General features: G+C 56.8%; 1 protein-coding gene and 1 long non-coding RNA gene across 4 annotated transcripts in view; one reads left to right on the top strand and one right to left on the bottom strand.

Moving 5' to 3' along the window:
* LOC141276529 (uncharacterized) overlaps nucleotides 1–4,821 on the top strand; it is a 14,736-nt gene extending 9,915 nt beyond the window's left edge. Inside the window, exons 2-3 of one of the 2 annotated variants that reach the window (XR_012326236.1) lie at nucleotides 3,876–4,060; nucleotides 4,468–4,821. This is a non-coding gene — a long non-coding RNA (uncharacterized lncRNA). Of the gene's footprint in view, nucleotides 1–3,875; nucleotides 4,061–4,463 lie in introns of both variants that reach the window. The other variant, XR_012326235.1, reaches the window with a different exon arrangement.
* Nucleotides 1–15,532, bottom strand: part of SIGLEC1 (sialic acid binding Ig like lectin 1) — a 19,008-nt gene extending 3,476 nt beyond the window's left edge. The window contains exons 1-19 of one of the 2 annotated variants that reach the window (XM_019950931.3): nucleotides 15,234–15,530; nucleotides 14,592–14,951; nucleotides 14,027–14,323; nucleotides 12,446–12,712; nucleotides 11,882–12,136; nucleotides 10,092–10,391; nucleotides 9,170–9,427; nucleotides 7,796–8,131; nucleotides 7,267–7,521; nucleotides 6,751–7,053; nucleotides 5,457–5,717; nucleotides 4,987–5,298; nucleotides 3,903–4,157; nucleotides 3,338–3,607; nucleotides 2,999–3,250; nucleotides 2,376–2,678; nucleotides 1,479–1,739; nucleotides 403–705; nucleotides 40–142 (exon numbers count right to left, since the gene is read on the bottom strand). In XM_019950931.3, coding sequence (XP_019806490.1) covers nucleotides 40–142; nucleotides 403–705; nucleotides 1,479–1,739; nucleotides 2,376–2,678; nucleotides 2,999–3,250; nucleotides 3,338–3,607; nucleotides 3,903–4,157; nucleotides 4,987–5,298; nucleotides 5,457–5,717; nucleotides 6,751–7,053; nucleotides 7,267–7,521; nucleotides 7,796–8,131; nucleotides 9,170–9,427; nucleotides 10,092–10,391; nucleotides 11,882–12,136; nucleotides 12,446–12,712; nucleotides 14,027–14,323; nucleotides 14,592–14,951; nucleotides 15,234–15,282 — 5,000 coding nt within the window. In that variant the 5' untranslated portion in view covers nucleotides 15,283–15,530. Of the gene's footprint in view, nucleotides 1–39; nucleotides 143–402; nucleotides 706–1,478; nucleotides 1,740–2,375; nucleotides 2,679–2,998; nucleotides 3,251–3,337; nucleotides 3,608–3,902; nucleotides 4,158–4,986; nucleotides 5,299–5,456; nucleotides 5,718–6,750; nucleotides 7,054–7,266; nucleotides 7,522–7,795; nucleotides 8,132–9,169; nucleotides 9,428–10,091; nucleotides 10,392–11,881; nucleotides 12,137–12,445; nucleotides 12,713–14,026; nucleotides 14,324–14,591; nucleotides 14,952–15,233 lie in introns of both variants that reach the window. The other variant, XM_033840023.2, reaches the window with a different exon arrangement.

The following is a 15,532-nucleotide window of genomic DNA, read 5'->3' as shown; positions in this document are numbered from 1 at the left end:
GATGAGGTAACTCTGTCCACCTTCTAGCTCCAGACCCACCTCCAGGCGTAGCAGGCCCCCAGGCCCAACAGTAGGAAGAGGAGGCCTGCCAGCAGCCCCAGGACCCAGAGTAGCTGCTGGAACAGATGCAGGCGATGCAGGGCTGGAACACAGGGGTGGGGTTTAGGGGTGGCTGTGGCTCCAGGCCTCCAATGCTCCCTCCTAAGGTGACTCCCCCAAGATGAAACCTAAGTTTCACTTTCTCTCAGAAGCGTCCCCATGCAAAGGAGCTTCAAGAAATCAGTCTAGACTAGACAAGCTGATTGCAGCAGAAGTGATTCAGGAAAGACCTCAGAAGGAAGCCTTTGGACCTGAGAACTGGGCCTCTACGCAGAGTGGCCTGAGAGATAGAGCCCCCCTCACCTCTGGTTCCAAAGTAGGTGGCAGCAGAGGCAGAGCCCAGGGCATTGGAGGCAGAGCACACATATTCCCCCTGGTCACCAGGCCTCAGCTCCTCGATATCCACCCTCAAGGCATTAGGGGTGGCTGAGACGTGGATGTGTGGCTCGGCAGGAGCAACCTGGGGCTGGCTGGAGGCCACCAGCCGACTGCCAAGGTGGATGGTCAGGCTGGCTAGGGGCTCGCTGTCCACTCGGCAGTCCAGAATGCCCTGGACGCCACCCTCGGGCTCCACAAAAACCATCATGGTGGGTGTCTTGGGAGGGTCTGTGGGAAGACAGGGAGTGTGGTGATTGCAGAAACAACCACAAATTCCTCCCCTCCCTGTACCCCATGCAAGATGACTGCTGCTCCACCCATTAAGAGGGAGAGCCTGTTTCCTCACTCCTTAAATCTGTGACTCACTTTGAAGGCAGAAGAAATAACATTGTATGACTTCAGGGCTAGACCTCAAGGGGCCTTGCATCTTCTGCTGTCCTTGGAAAACAACCATGTGGGAAGCCCAGGCCAACCTGCTGGATACATGTGGCCCAGCCTATAGCCAGCCCCAATTGCCATGAGGGTGAAGCCATCCTAGACCATCTAGCCTCTGTTCAGCCACTGGGCAAATGCAGCCACATGAGGTAAGACTAGCAGAGCTGCACAGCTGAGCCCAGCCCAAATTTCTGACCCACAGAATTGTGAGCAAATGAAAAATGGCTGTCGTTTTAAGCACTAGGTTTTGGGGTGGCTTATTACACAGCAATAGCTTACTGATACGGTATGGGTCCCTGGTGAAGAATAAAGTAGGGGGCCAATGTTAATGAGGGCCTACTGTATACTATCTTGTGTACTCCTCACAAGGTGAGGGGACTGACATTCTACAGATAAGGAAGCCAAGGCAGGGATGCACAAGATCACACATCAGTCACTGGGAATCCTCTGACCCAGGACTCCATTCCTGTGAAGTCCTTGCTCTTTGCAGACAGAAGAGGAGGAAGACCTGAAGTGGGCGTGTGAGATGTGGGAAGACTGGGGCAGGGGGAGGATGTCACACTCACAGAGCACCCGGAGCATGACTGGAGCAGAGGTGGTGGCCCCAGTGGGGAGCTCAGCCCGGCAGTGGTACATCCCAGCTTGGGCGAGGGCCACATGAGTGAAGGCGAGGGTGGGCACAGGCTCTGTGTGTAGTTGCCGGCCATTCCAGAACCAAGCAAAGGTAGAGTTCCCCATGGGCCCAGGGCTGCCAGGGAGGTGACAACTCAGGTTCAGCGCTGTGCCCTCAGGCACATCCAGCCCTGGCTCAGCCACCACGCGCACACCTGCAGGACCAGAGGTGGTTAGGGATCTGTAGGCCTGTAGGAGCCGGAGTCTCTGGGTTGGCCTCTGTGCATGATGGGAAAGCCTGATCTGACTTGGGATCTGGATCCCCAAAAGTGGGACTGTGTCTCCCCCATCAGATTGAGAACAGGGCTATCTCTCCTCCTTGCCCCGGGGAATTCCGGGGCAAAGCTCTGCCTCCGTCTCTCATCAATTCAAGCTTTTCGATGGGTGAGGCTGTGTCTTGCCCTCAGGTTGGACTCCCCAAGGTGGGGCTGCACCTTGTCCCTCAAACTGAGCTCCCTGAGGGTAGGGTTATGTCTGTCTTCCCATCCCTGGTTTCCCCAGGGCAGGTCAGTGCTCCCACCCGCAGTCTGGGCCCTGTGAGGGCAAGGTTATGTCTCCCCTGCTCCCAAGCTCCCCTTGGACATTGCCATACCTCCATGCCCCGCCCGCTCTGTAGGGAGCTCTCCAAGGGCCAGGCTGTTTCTCCCCCTCAGGCTGGGCAACCCCCTCCAGGGGGAGCTGTTCCTCCCCACCAGGTCAGGCCAGCCAGCCCCCTTTTGTGGGAGCCCCACCCCTCACATGGACTCAGACCCCACAGCACTGGCGCCCCTCCTGCGCTCTGGCCTGCTCACCTTCTGCCTGCAGCTGCCCCATGGTGCTGATTGAGCCCAACAAGTTGCGGGCCGTGCAGACGTAGGTGTCCTTGTCACCTGAGGGCACATCTTGCACCCGCAGCCGCAGGGCGTTGCGGGCCACCTGGACGTGGCCCGTCCCCACTGCTAAGCCGTGGACCCCGTGGCTGGTGGCCAGCACCTTGCCATCGCGGGACAGGGCCAGCTCGGCAGGTGGCTCGCTGTCCACAGTGCACTGTACCACGGCCATGGGGCTGGCCCTTGAGTCCCAGAAGGAGGACAGGATAGCGTCCCGAGGGGCATCTGCATTGTGGGGCAGGGCAGAGTTGAGGGCTTTGCTTGGAAACCCTGTGCTATCCATTGTCCACCTGCCTGGCATTGGTGAGGCTGAAACCTCTGGGAAAATGGTCACTTCTGGGAAGTGACAGCTTCTCAGGAGTCCTGTGGGCAGATTCCTCCAGACAGGGTTCACAGGACCTTAAGGAATCTTCCCTCATCACCTATGTCTTTCTTTCCCCAAGTGTCCGTTCCCAGGTTCCCTGCAGTCCTATGCCCACCCACACCAGGGCCCAGAAGCACCCTCCATCCACCCTGGGTACCCCTAGCCAAGGACACTCGCTCACAGAGGACATGCAGCGCTGTGGGCTGGGAGCTGCGTGTGCCCTGGGCATCCTGGACCTGGCAGGTGTAGGCACCCGCGTGAGCCCGTGTAGCCATCGGGAACGAGAGCGAGGCAGCTGACCCCTCCTGCAGCCAACGACTGTTGTGGTACCAGGCATAGTGGGTGGGTGGGCGGGCAGCAGGGTCTTCACAAGTCACTGTGACAGGGGCTCCCTCGGGCACAGTGGCTGATGGAGCCAGGGTCACCTGCACACCTGTACCAAGAAGACATGGTCAGCTGGGCTGGCCAGTCACCATAACTGATCCCACCCCTGGTGGGCCTGGCTAGGGCCCTGCCTCACCCTCTAGACGCAGCTCCAGGGACATGTTGGCCTGACCCAGAGGACTGCGGGCCGAGCAGCTGTAGAGACCCTCATCACTGGGCCTAGGCTCCCACAGCTCCAGCCTCAGGGTGTTGGGGACAGAGTCTGTGGTCGAGGACACCAGGAGACGGCCAGCGTGGCTGAGGGCTAGCTGGGCAGGTGGGCGGCTGTCCACTGTGCACAGCACCAGGGCCAGCTGCCCGCCGCGGCTCTCCAGGAGATAGGTCAGGCGCATGCCGCGGGGTGCATCTACGGAGGCACGAAGGCATAGAAGGAGTTCAGGGACCACAGTGGTGAGGAGGCCAGTTTTCAGGTGGCATTCTAACCAAGAGGACCTTGGCTCCCCACCCCCAAAGGCCTCCACTTGCCCAATCTGGGGCACTGCTTCTCTGCCCCAGTGGTCCCAAACTCCTTGTCCAGTACTCCATCAGCCAGCTCGTTACTGAGTTCCTGGGGTGGATGCCTGTGAGGCTCTGGCCATGCCCTGATCCCTGCAAGCTGTTGTCATTCCTCCCAGCTCCACCCTGCATCCAGCCACACTCACAGAGGACGTCCAGGGTGACGGGTCTGGAGAGGTGGAGTGCCTGGCCAGGGGTCAACACGCCACAGCGGTAGGAGGCAGCATCCATGACCGTGACGTTGGGCAGGCGGATGGAGTGGACAGCACCTGGGCGCTGCTGCCCATCTTGGTACCATGTATAGGTGAGCTGGGCCATGTGGGTAGCCCATACAAGGCAGGTCAGGTTCACCAGCTGCCCCTCCTGTACGGTGGCTTTGGGCCACACCTGCACACTCACAGCTGGGGAGAGAAGGAGGGCATGGGGACACCAGGGAATACCGAAGGCTGTGTAAAGCAAGCCAACTGTCTCCATGAGGGTGGGAAGCCCCTCGGTCTCTGGGAGGCACAGGTGACCCACCTGTAAGTGGGGCTCAGATATGGAGCTTAGGAAATGGCTCATCATCTGTCAGGTGGTCCCAAGCAGAGTTCTCTCTGTGGCGCCCTGACCCCTACAGGCCTCATCTGCCCTGCTGTGGTTTCTCCTTGAGTGTCCCCTTTCTGATTAGTTTTATCCACTGGGCATTCATGTAAAATTCTGTTTTTAAGAAAGGTTTTCAGGGAGTTCCCTGGTGGTGCAGTGGTTAAGAATCTGCCTGCCGAAGCAGGGAACACAGTTTGGAGCCCTGGTCCGAGAAGATCCCACATGCCGCGGAGCAACTAAGCCCGTGAGCCACAACTATTGAGCCCGTGCGCGACAACTACTGAAGCCCGTGCGCCTAGAGCCTGTGATCTGCAACAAGAGAAGCCACCGCAATGAGAAGCCTGCACCCTGCAATGAAACAAATAGTAGCCCCTGCTCGCCGCAACGAGAGAAAGCCCGTGCGCAGTCAACGAAGACCCAACGCAGCCAAAAATAAATAAATAATAAAATTTTTAAAATAAATAAATAAAAATAAAAAAGGTTTTCCATGAAAACCAGGTCTGGAGACTGCTGCCCTTAAGGAGGGTGGGAATGCAGACTGTCCTATGTTCAACCCTCCTGCCTGTGCCCCAGGCTTCCAGAACCCTCTCCAACCTCCTCTTCTCTTAAAGGAGCCACACACACACACACTCACACCCCTACACTGACCCTGGGCATCAAAGGTGGCTGAGGCCGAGGCCTGGCCCAGGGCGTTGGTGGCCTCGCAGGTGTAAACGCCCTCATCCTCCAGCACTGCATTGTGGATCTCCAGACGCAGCGTGTTGGGGGCCACAGCCACCTGTAGCCGGGGAGAGCTGCCTGCAAGCTCCCCCACACCTTGTAGGGTAGAGGCCACGAGGAGGTCCCCATGGAGCAGTCGTAGCTGGGCTGGAGGGTCGCTGTTCACACGGCACAGGAGGAGGCCAAGTCGCCCAGGGCCTGTGTCCATCAGGGGGATGAGTGTGGCCTGGCGAGGGGCATCTACACAAAGCAGGCAGTGGTCAGGGCCCAACCAGGTGGTCCCTCATCTAGGACTCTCGGAGGCAGAGCCCAGGACCTGGGGCTCGGCATCTCCTTCCCCAGTCATGCCCTTGGCTCCCTCATCCCCCAGGAAACACAAACGAGATAAAAGTGCTTACAGGACACGTGGAGGCTGACGGGGACAGCCAAGTTCGTGGTGGCTGAGCCTGGAGCCTGGGCTTGGCAATGGTAGGCCCCAGCTTGGCTCAAAGTTATGGCTGCAAAATGGACTGTGGCCGAGGTGAACTCCTGGAGGGGCTGGCCATCCCGATACCAGCGGTATGAGGTCCCCTCCAGGACCCCTGTGGGTACCTGGCAGCTCAAGACCACAGCCTGGCCCTCTCGGAGCTCAGGCGATGGTGACACCCGGACCCAGGCTCCTGCAGGGAGAAACCAAGAGCAGGTGAGGGCCCTCTGCCATACCGTCCCACATTCTGGGACTACATGTGTGTCCACATGAGGACTGCAAGACCCCAAGCCTGTGTCCCGGAGCCACAGCTCCCCAACCAGACCACTACTGAGGGCCCCACTGCAGTTCCACGCCTCTTCCTCTCCTGCACCTGACTCCCGTGCCCTGGTTCTGACCTAGCATTCACTGCCCACCACCTTGAGTTATGGTTTTGCTTTGTCAATCGTATTTCACCTACCAGAGGGTGAGCCTCACCTGGCCCCTCAGCTTGTGTGACCTGTAACCCCAGTGCCAGGCACAGCACCTGCACATGTTAGCTCTTGACAAATGTTGGTTTGACCTCATAAAGCACTGAAATGGTAGGGATTTAGGTCATGCCAAGTGCCATTGTCCTTATCATGAGCTGGCCTCAGCATGGGTGACCAAGTGCTTAAAAGGGGAAGTTAGCAGCTGTGTAATCTTGAGTTCTTTTCAGCTCTCTCCAGCCAACTCTGCACCCAACCTCTAAGTCATGAGAGCCCAGGAATTGGGGACCGGGCAAAGGGCTGTCCCTAGTGCCCCCTGGGTCTGAGGCACGAGGAGACCAGGATTGAGGGAGTAAAAAGGAGGGACAGCCGGAGTGGTGACTGAGAGCCCAGACTGTGCCAGGGACCAGTCACGTGACCATGAGCAAGCCCCTTCAATTTCTCTACAGAATCAAAGCCCAAGGAAAATGTTCAAAAACTGATGTTTGTCATTGTGGTAGAAAAAAAATGTGTTTTTCTTTGGCCTTTGCAGCATTATTGATATTAACTTTCCTTTTTTCTGGTTTATTCACTTAGGGAGGATTATTACAGAAGAATATAGATAGATAAATGAAGAATATGAATATATTCATATGCATGTGTATATATATGTATATATACTCACATTTGTATATTATATATTATACATCTATACATAAATATGCAGAGTGGCCCCCAGGGCACTTGGGTCCACCACAGCTTCAGAGGACTGACACTCACCTCGGACCTGGAAGAAGAGGGAAGTGTTGGCCGATCCCAAGACATTGGTGGCCTCACAGCGGTAGCTGCCAGAGTCCGCCAGGCTCAAGTCTTGGACCTCTAGCTGCAGGGAGTTGGCCGTGGCTTTGGCCTGGAGATGGCCACGGGATGAGAGCCGGGGCCCTGAGCTGGTGGCCAGGAGGTGCTCCCCATGGAACAGAGACAGCTGGGCAAGAGGGCGACTGTCCACAGTACAGATGAACACAGCCGTGTGGCCCTGGTCCACATCCAGGAGAGCTGACAGCTTTGGAGGATCTGGGGGATCTGCAGGGACAGTGGGGAGCTCAGGCCACCCCCAGCACAGCTTATCACCTTTCACCTGCCACACTCCGTTACACACACACACGCAGTTCCGTCCTGCACTTGCCCACACCCGAGCCAAGTTCTTGCCTCCCCAAACCCAACCTCAGCCCTGTTTCCCCCAGACCACCCCTTCCACCCTCCAAGGGCCCAGACCTGCCCTTGCCCATCACCCACAGAGCACACTCAGGACCACAGGGGTGGAGAGCTGGGCACCAGCCTCGGTGAGGATGCGGCAGGCATACAGGGCAGCATCCCTTCTGGTCACAGGCAGCAGCGTCAGGGTCTCCAGGGGGCCCTGGGCCCACAGTGCCCCATCCCGGAACCAGGAGAAGTTGGCAGGGCCACCGGCTTCCCGGTCCACCCTGCAAGTCAGATTGGCTCCAGTGCCCTCCTGCAGCGTGTGCGATGGTGTGATGACCAGGACAGTGGCTGGAGAACAGGCAGCACAGGCCTACTGAGACAGGCCTCACCTTGATGTCTTCCCCCCAGACCCCGGGGCCAGTGGTCCAGCCTCCCTGCCTGGAGGGGGTGGGAAGGAGGCCCTCTGGGGTGCCCATGGGGCATGGGGAGGAAAGCAATCTCCCACTGCTGACCAAAGGTGGTTTCATCCAATAGACCCACCTTAGAGCTGGGGGTTGCAAAGGAATGGGGTCCCGAGTACCAGCCCCTGACCCTGAGCGACTCTTTCCCTGACCCGCCTCACCCTGGGCATCGAAGGTCGCCGAGGCAGAGGCATTGCCCAGGAGACTGCTGGCCTCGCACAGGTACATGCCCTCATCTTCCAGCACCGGGCCTTGGATCTCTACACGCAGCAGGTTGGGGGCCCTGGTGACTTTTGTGCGTTGGGAGCAGCCCCCACAGGTGCTACAGCTGCCCCCGGATGGCAGGGAAGAGGCCACGACACGGTCCCTGTGGAGCAGCCGCAGCTGGGCGGGGGGGTCACTGTCCACACGGCACAAGAGGAGGCCTCGCCGTCCAGCCCCAGCTCCTGCAGTATCAAGGTCCAGCCGGGCGGTAAACATGGGCTGGCGTGGGGCATCTGTAGGGAGAGGAGCATGGGCACTCTCCCACAGCCTCTGCCAGGGTCCCACAGGTCCGCTAAAGGCTGGCGAGGCTCCCAGAACACACCGAGCAAAGGCAGGTACCCAGAGCTGCCGCAAACAGCTGTGCAGGCTGTGCACGACACAAGGACAAACAGACAAGGGTGGGAGGACCTCAGCCCATGCCCCTTGTGCTAAGCTATGCCCTAGCGCTGGACTGCATCTTCTCAGAAGAAGGAGTGCCATTTTCTAGCTTGGAGAGAGGTACCATATAGGCAAGCAGCCACCTTGCATAACCTCCAGGTGCTCCTGAGCAGGTGCCTACCTAGCAATCCATGGGTGTCTTGCTCTCTGCTTCCACTCTGCACCCCATCCCTTCCCCCAAGATCCTTCCTGCCTCTTATCTCTGATCTCCAAGCCAGCTCCTGTGAGAATAGATAATGCCTAAAATGCCCTCTTCCTAGAAGTTTCTGAAGATTGGGGCCAAAGTCCCCATGTCATCTCACCCTGAACACTAGAAAACCCCCTAGAGGCACCTGCTCTTCCTGACAGTCCCCGGACATGACTCCTGCACATGTCAGGGAAAGTGTTCTGGAAGCTAAGTATGTCCTGAACATTGGTCAGCCCCTCAAAAGCATCCACCCTTGACAGGACGCAGTCCCTGTGCGGAGAGGCTCTGCCTTCGTGTCTGCACCTGTGAGGGCACAGCCTATGGGGTGTGTGCACATATATGAGTACAGTGTCCCAGGGCCCAGCTCTGGAGGACAAAGTTTGGACATGGTGTCAATGATGGGTCTGAGGCTAGAGGCAGAGCCCTAATGGAACTGGGGCTGGGAAATGAGATTCCCCAGCCTCGGTCTCCAAATTTCACTCCTGGGTGTCGAGGTCCGCGATGTCTAGGCTCGTGGCTGCCTTCCTCATCTAGACCCCAGGGCAGGACGGGGCCAGGAGAGCCTGGAGGAGGTGGGGGTGGCTGATGGACTCCAATGGGCTGATCCTCCTCACGGCAGCCACGGGCTGGTGGGAAGGCTACTCACAGAGGACGGTAAGGACAGCAGGTGAGGAGGGCCCGCTGGTGCTATGGCCATCCTGGGCCCAACAGTGGTATGAGCCGGCGTCAGTGCTGGAGGCAGCGGGGAGCAGAAGGCTGCTGCTGGGGCCCTTGAGAAGGAAGGCCCCATTCCGGTACCAGGAGAAGTGTGTGTCAGGTGTCGGGCTTAGGCTGCTCCTACAGCTCAGTGTCACTGCTTGCCCTTCTGCCACCTCTGCTGCCGGGCTGATGAGGAGGCGGACTGCTAGCAGGAAAGGGAGAGAGGAAGGCTCGGCTCCCCTGCATGCCTGTGGCTTCATGCCACCCACCACAGGAAGCGCCCCTGGGTTCCCCTCTCCCAACTCAATTGTAGGGAGCTCTGGGCATCGTGGCATCAGCTCTGTGAATCTCTTGATGATCCAGGAGGGTCTGGTCTTGAATGCCAATTCAGCTCTTATTGGTAGTAGCTGGCTAAAGCATGGCTGGGAAGGATTCTGAGCCAGATCCCAGGCTTATGTCAAAAACCTGGCTTGGTCAATTAGCTATGTCTGCCTCAGAAAGAGGGAAGGGCAGCACATGCACCAAGACCCAGCTTCTCTACTTGGCCTTCTGCATCTGACTCCTAGCACGGAGTCTGCCCCAAATGTTCAATAAATAAAAAACAAATGAATGCGCGTTGAAGAACCCTTCAAGCTCAGAGTCAGAATGGGTACTAAAGGAATAACTCAATCTGCCATGTTTCCCTTTTTGCCTTGACTTCTAGGAACCTCTGAGGCTGGGATGACTGTATACCTCATATCTTTGATGTGATTTTTTTCTAGCCAACTAGTTCAGGCCCTCAGTTGACCCCTCTGGGCTCCCAGGAGGAAGGTGCCAGAGAAGGCCTTCTCCTCAGACTCCTTCCACTAGCCTCACTGGGGCCATCTTACCATTGGCATGGAAGTCCAGAGTGGAGGACGCATTCCCAAGAGAGTTGGTGGCTGAGCACGTGTACTCTCCGCTGTCAGTTGGCCCCAGGTCTCGAATCTCCAGGTGCAGGGAGTTGGGGGCAGAGGAGAGACTGAAGCGTGGGCTGCGGTCACCCTCCCCAGAAGTGGAGGCCAGGATGAGGCCCCCATGTGACAACACCAGAGTAGCCATGGGCTCGCTGACCACAGAGCACTGGAGGATGCCCACCAGTCCTGCCTGTGTCTCCAGGAAGGCAGTTAGGTCCGGGGCGAGGGGTGGGTCTGTGTGAAGATGAGGGGCAGACCTGTTACCCTCAACAGGGGCATTCCTGGATCTCCCCTTATAGCCTATGACTCCTGAACCCACTTTGTCCCATAATGCCCTGGGAAAGGGGCAGTGACCCCAGCAGCTCCTGAGTGTCTATCCCGGATTGGGCAAATCACTCTGTCATCCCAGTCAATCCTTGTGGCCACCCTGAGAGTGGGGATCCAGGGACCCCACTTTAAAGGTGGGAAAACTGGCAAAGAAACCTGGCAGTGGGCAGCACTGCCCCAAATAATCAAAGTGAACACTCCCAGCAATGGGACAAACTGACCCCATGTGCCTCTTGATGTGACACAGGGAGACAGACACAGGATCACATCCACGGTGTTCCTGCCCACGTGCACTGGTTCGGTCTGCTCCATTCAGACCAACACAAACTGAGAGCATCACAGAACAACTAGCCTGTGCTCGTTGGAGCTCAATGTCAAGGAAGACAAGGAAAGGCTGAGGAGCTATGCCAGAATGAAGGCGAATAAAGAGACTTGACAACTGAATGCAATGCAGGATCCTGGATTGAATCCTGGACCAGAAAAAAGTAATTACCTAAAGGACATTATTGGACCAACTGGTAAAATTTAAATATGGATTGTAGATTAGACAATGGCCTTGTATCAATGTTAAGTTTCCTGACTACATACAATCGTTGTACTGTGATTATGCATGAGAGTGACCCTAGGAAATACATGCTGAGAAATTAAGGGGTAAAGGGGCATTATGCCTGCAACTTCAGGAATACAAATGGATGGATAGACAGATGATAGAATATGTGTGTATGTATACCTATAGAGTGCATATGTATGTATGCATGTGGATAGAGAGTATATATGTAGAGGAAAATGTGTGCATGCACGCACACATATATGTGCATATATACATACATACATGTATATGTGTGCATGTGTGAGCACATATATATACAAACACATATAATATATAGTTAGAGAGAGAGAGAGAAAATCATGTTTCCAAAAATATTAACAAATGCGGAATCTAGGTTAAAGGTATATGATAATTCTTTGTTTTCTTCTTGCAACTTTTTTAAAGTTTGAACTTATTTCAAAATAAAAAGTTTTTGGTTTTTTTTTTTTTTGTGTGGTACGCGGGTCTCTCACTGTTGTGGCCTCTCCCGCTGCAGAGCAGAGGCTCCAGAAGCGCAGGCTCAGCGGCCATGGCTCACGGGCCCAGCCGCTCCGCGCCACGTGGGATCCTCCTGGATCGGAGCACGAACCCGTGTCCCCTGCATTGGCAGGCGGACTCTCAACCACTGCGCCACCAGGGAAGCCCAAAAGTTTTTTTAAATAGGAGGAAACTGAAGGCCGGGGATGTCAAAGCCTTGACCAGATGTGAGCTCAAGGGCTCCTGGGCCCACGACCCCAACCCTTCTGCAGGGGGCTCTACTCTTTAGCCCTGCTCCCAGGTCCAGTGCCCCACCCCCCCCACCACTTACGGCTGACCACCACGCTGACCGGGCCAGAGCGCTCGCTGCCCTGGGCATTCTGCACCTCACAGAAGTAGAAGCCTGTATCAGCCCTGGTGGCTGAGCGCAGCTGGAGGATGCGGCTGTGAGTGTCCTCCATCAGGGCGTGGTTCTTGTACCACCTGTAGCGCAGCTCGCTGGGCGCTTCTTTAGGTGTGTTGCAGGCCAACGTCACTGTCTGGTTCTCCAGGATGGAGCCTGCTGGGCTCACCTGGACCTCAGCCACTGGGGGGGCAACATAGGGCACACTGGGGGATACCCAGCTGACTTCCAGGCCCAAACCCTCAGGGCTGCAGCCAATCAGCCTAAATCTCTGCCCATTCTACATCACGCCCCTTCTGCAGAGGAGCCTCCTGGACTGGCCACGCATCTCTTTGCCCTGTTCACTGCCAGGGAGGTTTGTCATCTGTCTGACACAAGGCTGGGACTCCTTACCGGCATCCCAGGAGGCACCTTGGCCTGGTTTCCCTCAGCTGCCATGGCCTGGACACCTCCCTGCCCTCTGGTCAAGACCCAGGCTCACCCAGGACTCACTGAAGACGTGGAGGCTGACAGGGGGTGAGACCGAAGAGCCCACGCCATTCCCAGCTTCACAGGTGTAGATGCCAGCATCGGCCCAGGCTGCCTGGGGCAGCTGTAGTACATGACTCTGGTCTTTGAGGTGCGTCCCATCCTTGACCCACTGCACGGAACTGACCTGAGGGTAGCTGTTATTCACCTGGCAGGTGAGTGTGACCAGATCACCTGGAAGGATGTTTCGCCCCGAAGGGCTGAGGAGGATCTTCACACCCTTGGGGGCATCTGCAAGGCATGATGGGGGGTGTCGAATATGGTGCTCAGGGAAGGCAGGGGGCATTTTTCCTCTCCTCTTTCAACACTCTGCCTTAAGGAAGCCCACCCAGATAAATCATAAGTCCCATTAGTTCCCCCGTCCAGGGCAGGCACTGCCCCCCACCTTGTGAGGAGTCCTGATCCCTTCCTTCTCCACTGACAGCCTGATGCTGTGATGCTTGGCCTAGCGTCCAGCCTACGCTGCCCTCTATGGCTTTCTGCCTCATGACATGTCCATTACCTCTCTTCTATCTGAGAGTCATGGACACACTGCTTGCTTTAGTGGCTTGTGGTAGCTGTTGGCAAGGGACCAACCACCTAATGGAGGGGCCAAAGGCAGAGTCAAATTCACTCAGAATGTTTACCTCATTTGTTGAGTTACAAGAAAGGAATACAAAGAAACTGCACTTCTTTAAATCTTGTTCCAAAGCCTCTCTCTATGTAACTATACTAATAAAAGCTAATATTTTCAGGAGTTCCCTGGTTGACTAGTGGTTAGGATTCTGGGCTTTCACTGTTGTGGCCCAGGTTCAATCCCTGGTCAGGGAAATGAGATCCAGCAAGCTGTGAGGTGTGGCCAAAAAAAAAAAAAAAGCTAATATTTTCAAGTGCTTAATCTATGTAAATATGAAAATAATAGAAGCTAATATTTTTGAGTGCTTAATAGGTACCAAGCACTCCTTTAATTTTCACAACAATCCTGTGAGATAGAAAGAATTTACTATTACCTCCACTATACAGATGAGAAAACAGAGGCTCTGAGAGGCAAGTAACTTGCCCAAAGTTTGCTCATCTAGTTGATGGCGGAGCCAGCGGCCAGCCTGATGCCTGTGTACAGCAGTCGTTCTAGAACAGGCTGCCCTGTTTTACTGTGATGGGAAGTTGCATAACCAAGTGAAAACTCGGACTTTCTCCCACTGCCTCTTTGCCATGTCTGGGTGTTACCCTGGTCACGAGTATGAGTGGCCTTAGGCAGGAAAGGGGTAAACCCCTGCCTCCGTGGCAACCTCCAGGGCTGGGCTAAATCCCAGGGCCCCTGCTGCTCGACCCCCAATTCTCTGGCTTTTTGTGTCTCCTCTTCTCTGCCCAGCCCAGCTTCGGGGACTGGAGGTGGAAGAGAGCCTTTCAATGTGGCCCTTAGGGCTTAGTAGTCTCTCTCCACCTGCCCCACCCTTTGGTCCGAGTGCAGCTTGGCTGTTTCTACAGGCTGGAGAAGGGACTGTTTCCACGGGGGAGCCACAGACGTGTGCTCAGTAAAGAGGGCGTGGCCCCCAGCACACTCACACTGCACTTGGAGGTGAATCTCGCCCTGAGTCTTGTGTTTGGCCACCGAGAGCTGGCAGCGCAGGGTCCGGCCATGGTCCTGCCAGGACAGGGCCATGTGGAGGGTCTCCAGGTGGATGATGCCCGTGGGCTCAAGCTTCTGGAGGTTGGAGGTGATGGAGCGGGTGGGGTCCTGGCCTTGCCACTGCAGACTGACTGGCTCCTGCAGGCACGCGTAGGGAGTGGAGCAGTTGAAGTCCACCTCCATGCCCTCGCGCAGCTCAGCTGGTGAGGCAATGGTGGGCATGCTGGGCTCCTCTGAGGAAAAAGACAGGAGGCTAGGGACTCCCCTTCACTGCACCTGAGACCTCCTGCCCTAGAAACTCCAGCCTGGGGCAGGGGGGCTTCAAGGGGAAGGAGGATGCGAGGGGTCCATTGGGGGTAATGCCAGGGGGCACAGGGCTGGGGCTGGAACTGTGGCCAAGATTGAGGTTGCATTTGGATTTAGGACCAGCGTTGGGTCTGTGAGCCAGTGGGGCCAGGAGCAGTCTGGGAGTCCCTTCCAGGCAGTGGCCCTGCTCCTCACCTGTCACGGTGACCACTGTGCCTGTGACATCTGACCAGCGGTTGCCCTCACTGATCTCAAAGCGGAAGTTGTAGGAGCCCGCGTCCTCGGGCTGCAGGTCTCTCAGCAGCAGGCTGCACGACTTGTGCTCGGCACGCCCCACCAGTAGGGCACGGCCTTGGAAACGGGCCTCCACCAGCTGGGGGTCCCCGGAATGGCTCACTACCTGCCGGTTGCCCGAGTAGTCATAGTACCAGATGGTTGTGATGCCGTGGGGCACCTCCACGCTGGCAGGGAAGCTGAAGATGCAGGGGATGACGAGGCAGGAACCCCTTACGCCCTGCACAGCCTGGGGACTGGAGACGCCCCATGAGGTCAGGCCTGAGTTGGGGGGCGGGACAGGGAGGAGCGTGATGCAGGCCTGGGGTCACTGCAAAGCCCCATGCTCTGCCCCACAGAAGGTGCCCCAGATGTGCCCCCAGCAATGCAGCCCCTCTGGGCACCCCAAAGAGGGTCACTGTTCCCTGTCACTGCCTTCCCATGCCCTCCTTCAACGTCAGCAGCTAAACCTGTGACCAGACACAGTCCAGTCTGCCCAGGCCAACAGAGGGCTGGACTCACTGAAGCCAGGCCCTCTAAGAAGAAAAAGGCCAGCAACGTTACCTGCTGGGATGGATGAGGCCAGGAGGAGGAGCTGGAGCGGGAAGTCCATAGCAGGTTCTCACGCTGGTTCTGGTGCCTAAGAGGGTGGTGTGCACTGTGCTGGCTGGGCACACAGAGGCCTCCTGGGGAACCTCAATCTCAGAGCCTGCTGGGAGCCCAGCCCTGTTTCCTCACATGGTATGCTGGCCAACCCAGTGAGAGGGCAGGGCAGCTGCCACTGGAAGCCAGGAGCCCGTGTTCCCAGCTCAGGCTGTACCCAGGAATGTCCTCACTTGGTGGCATGCCCCAGAAAGTCCTCT

This window comes from Tursiops truncatus, chromosome 15, assembly GCF_011762595.2.
Source record: "Tursiops truncatus isolate mTurTru1 chromosome 15, mTurTru1.mat.Y, whole genome shotgun sequence".
Taxonomy (NCBI): Eukaryota; Metazoa; Chordata; class Mammalia; order Artiodactyla; family Delphinidae; genus Tursiops; species Tursiops truncatus.
This window is presented reverse-complemented; position numbering and strand designations above follow the sequence as displayed.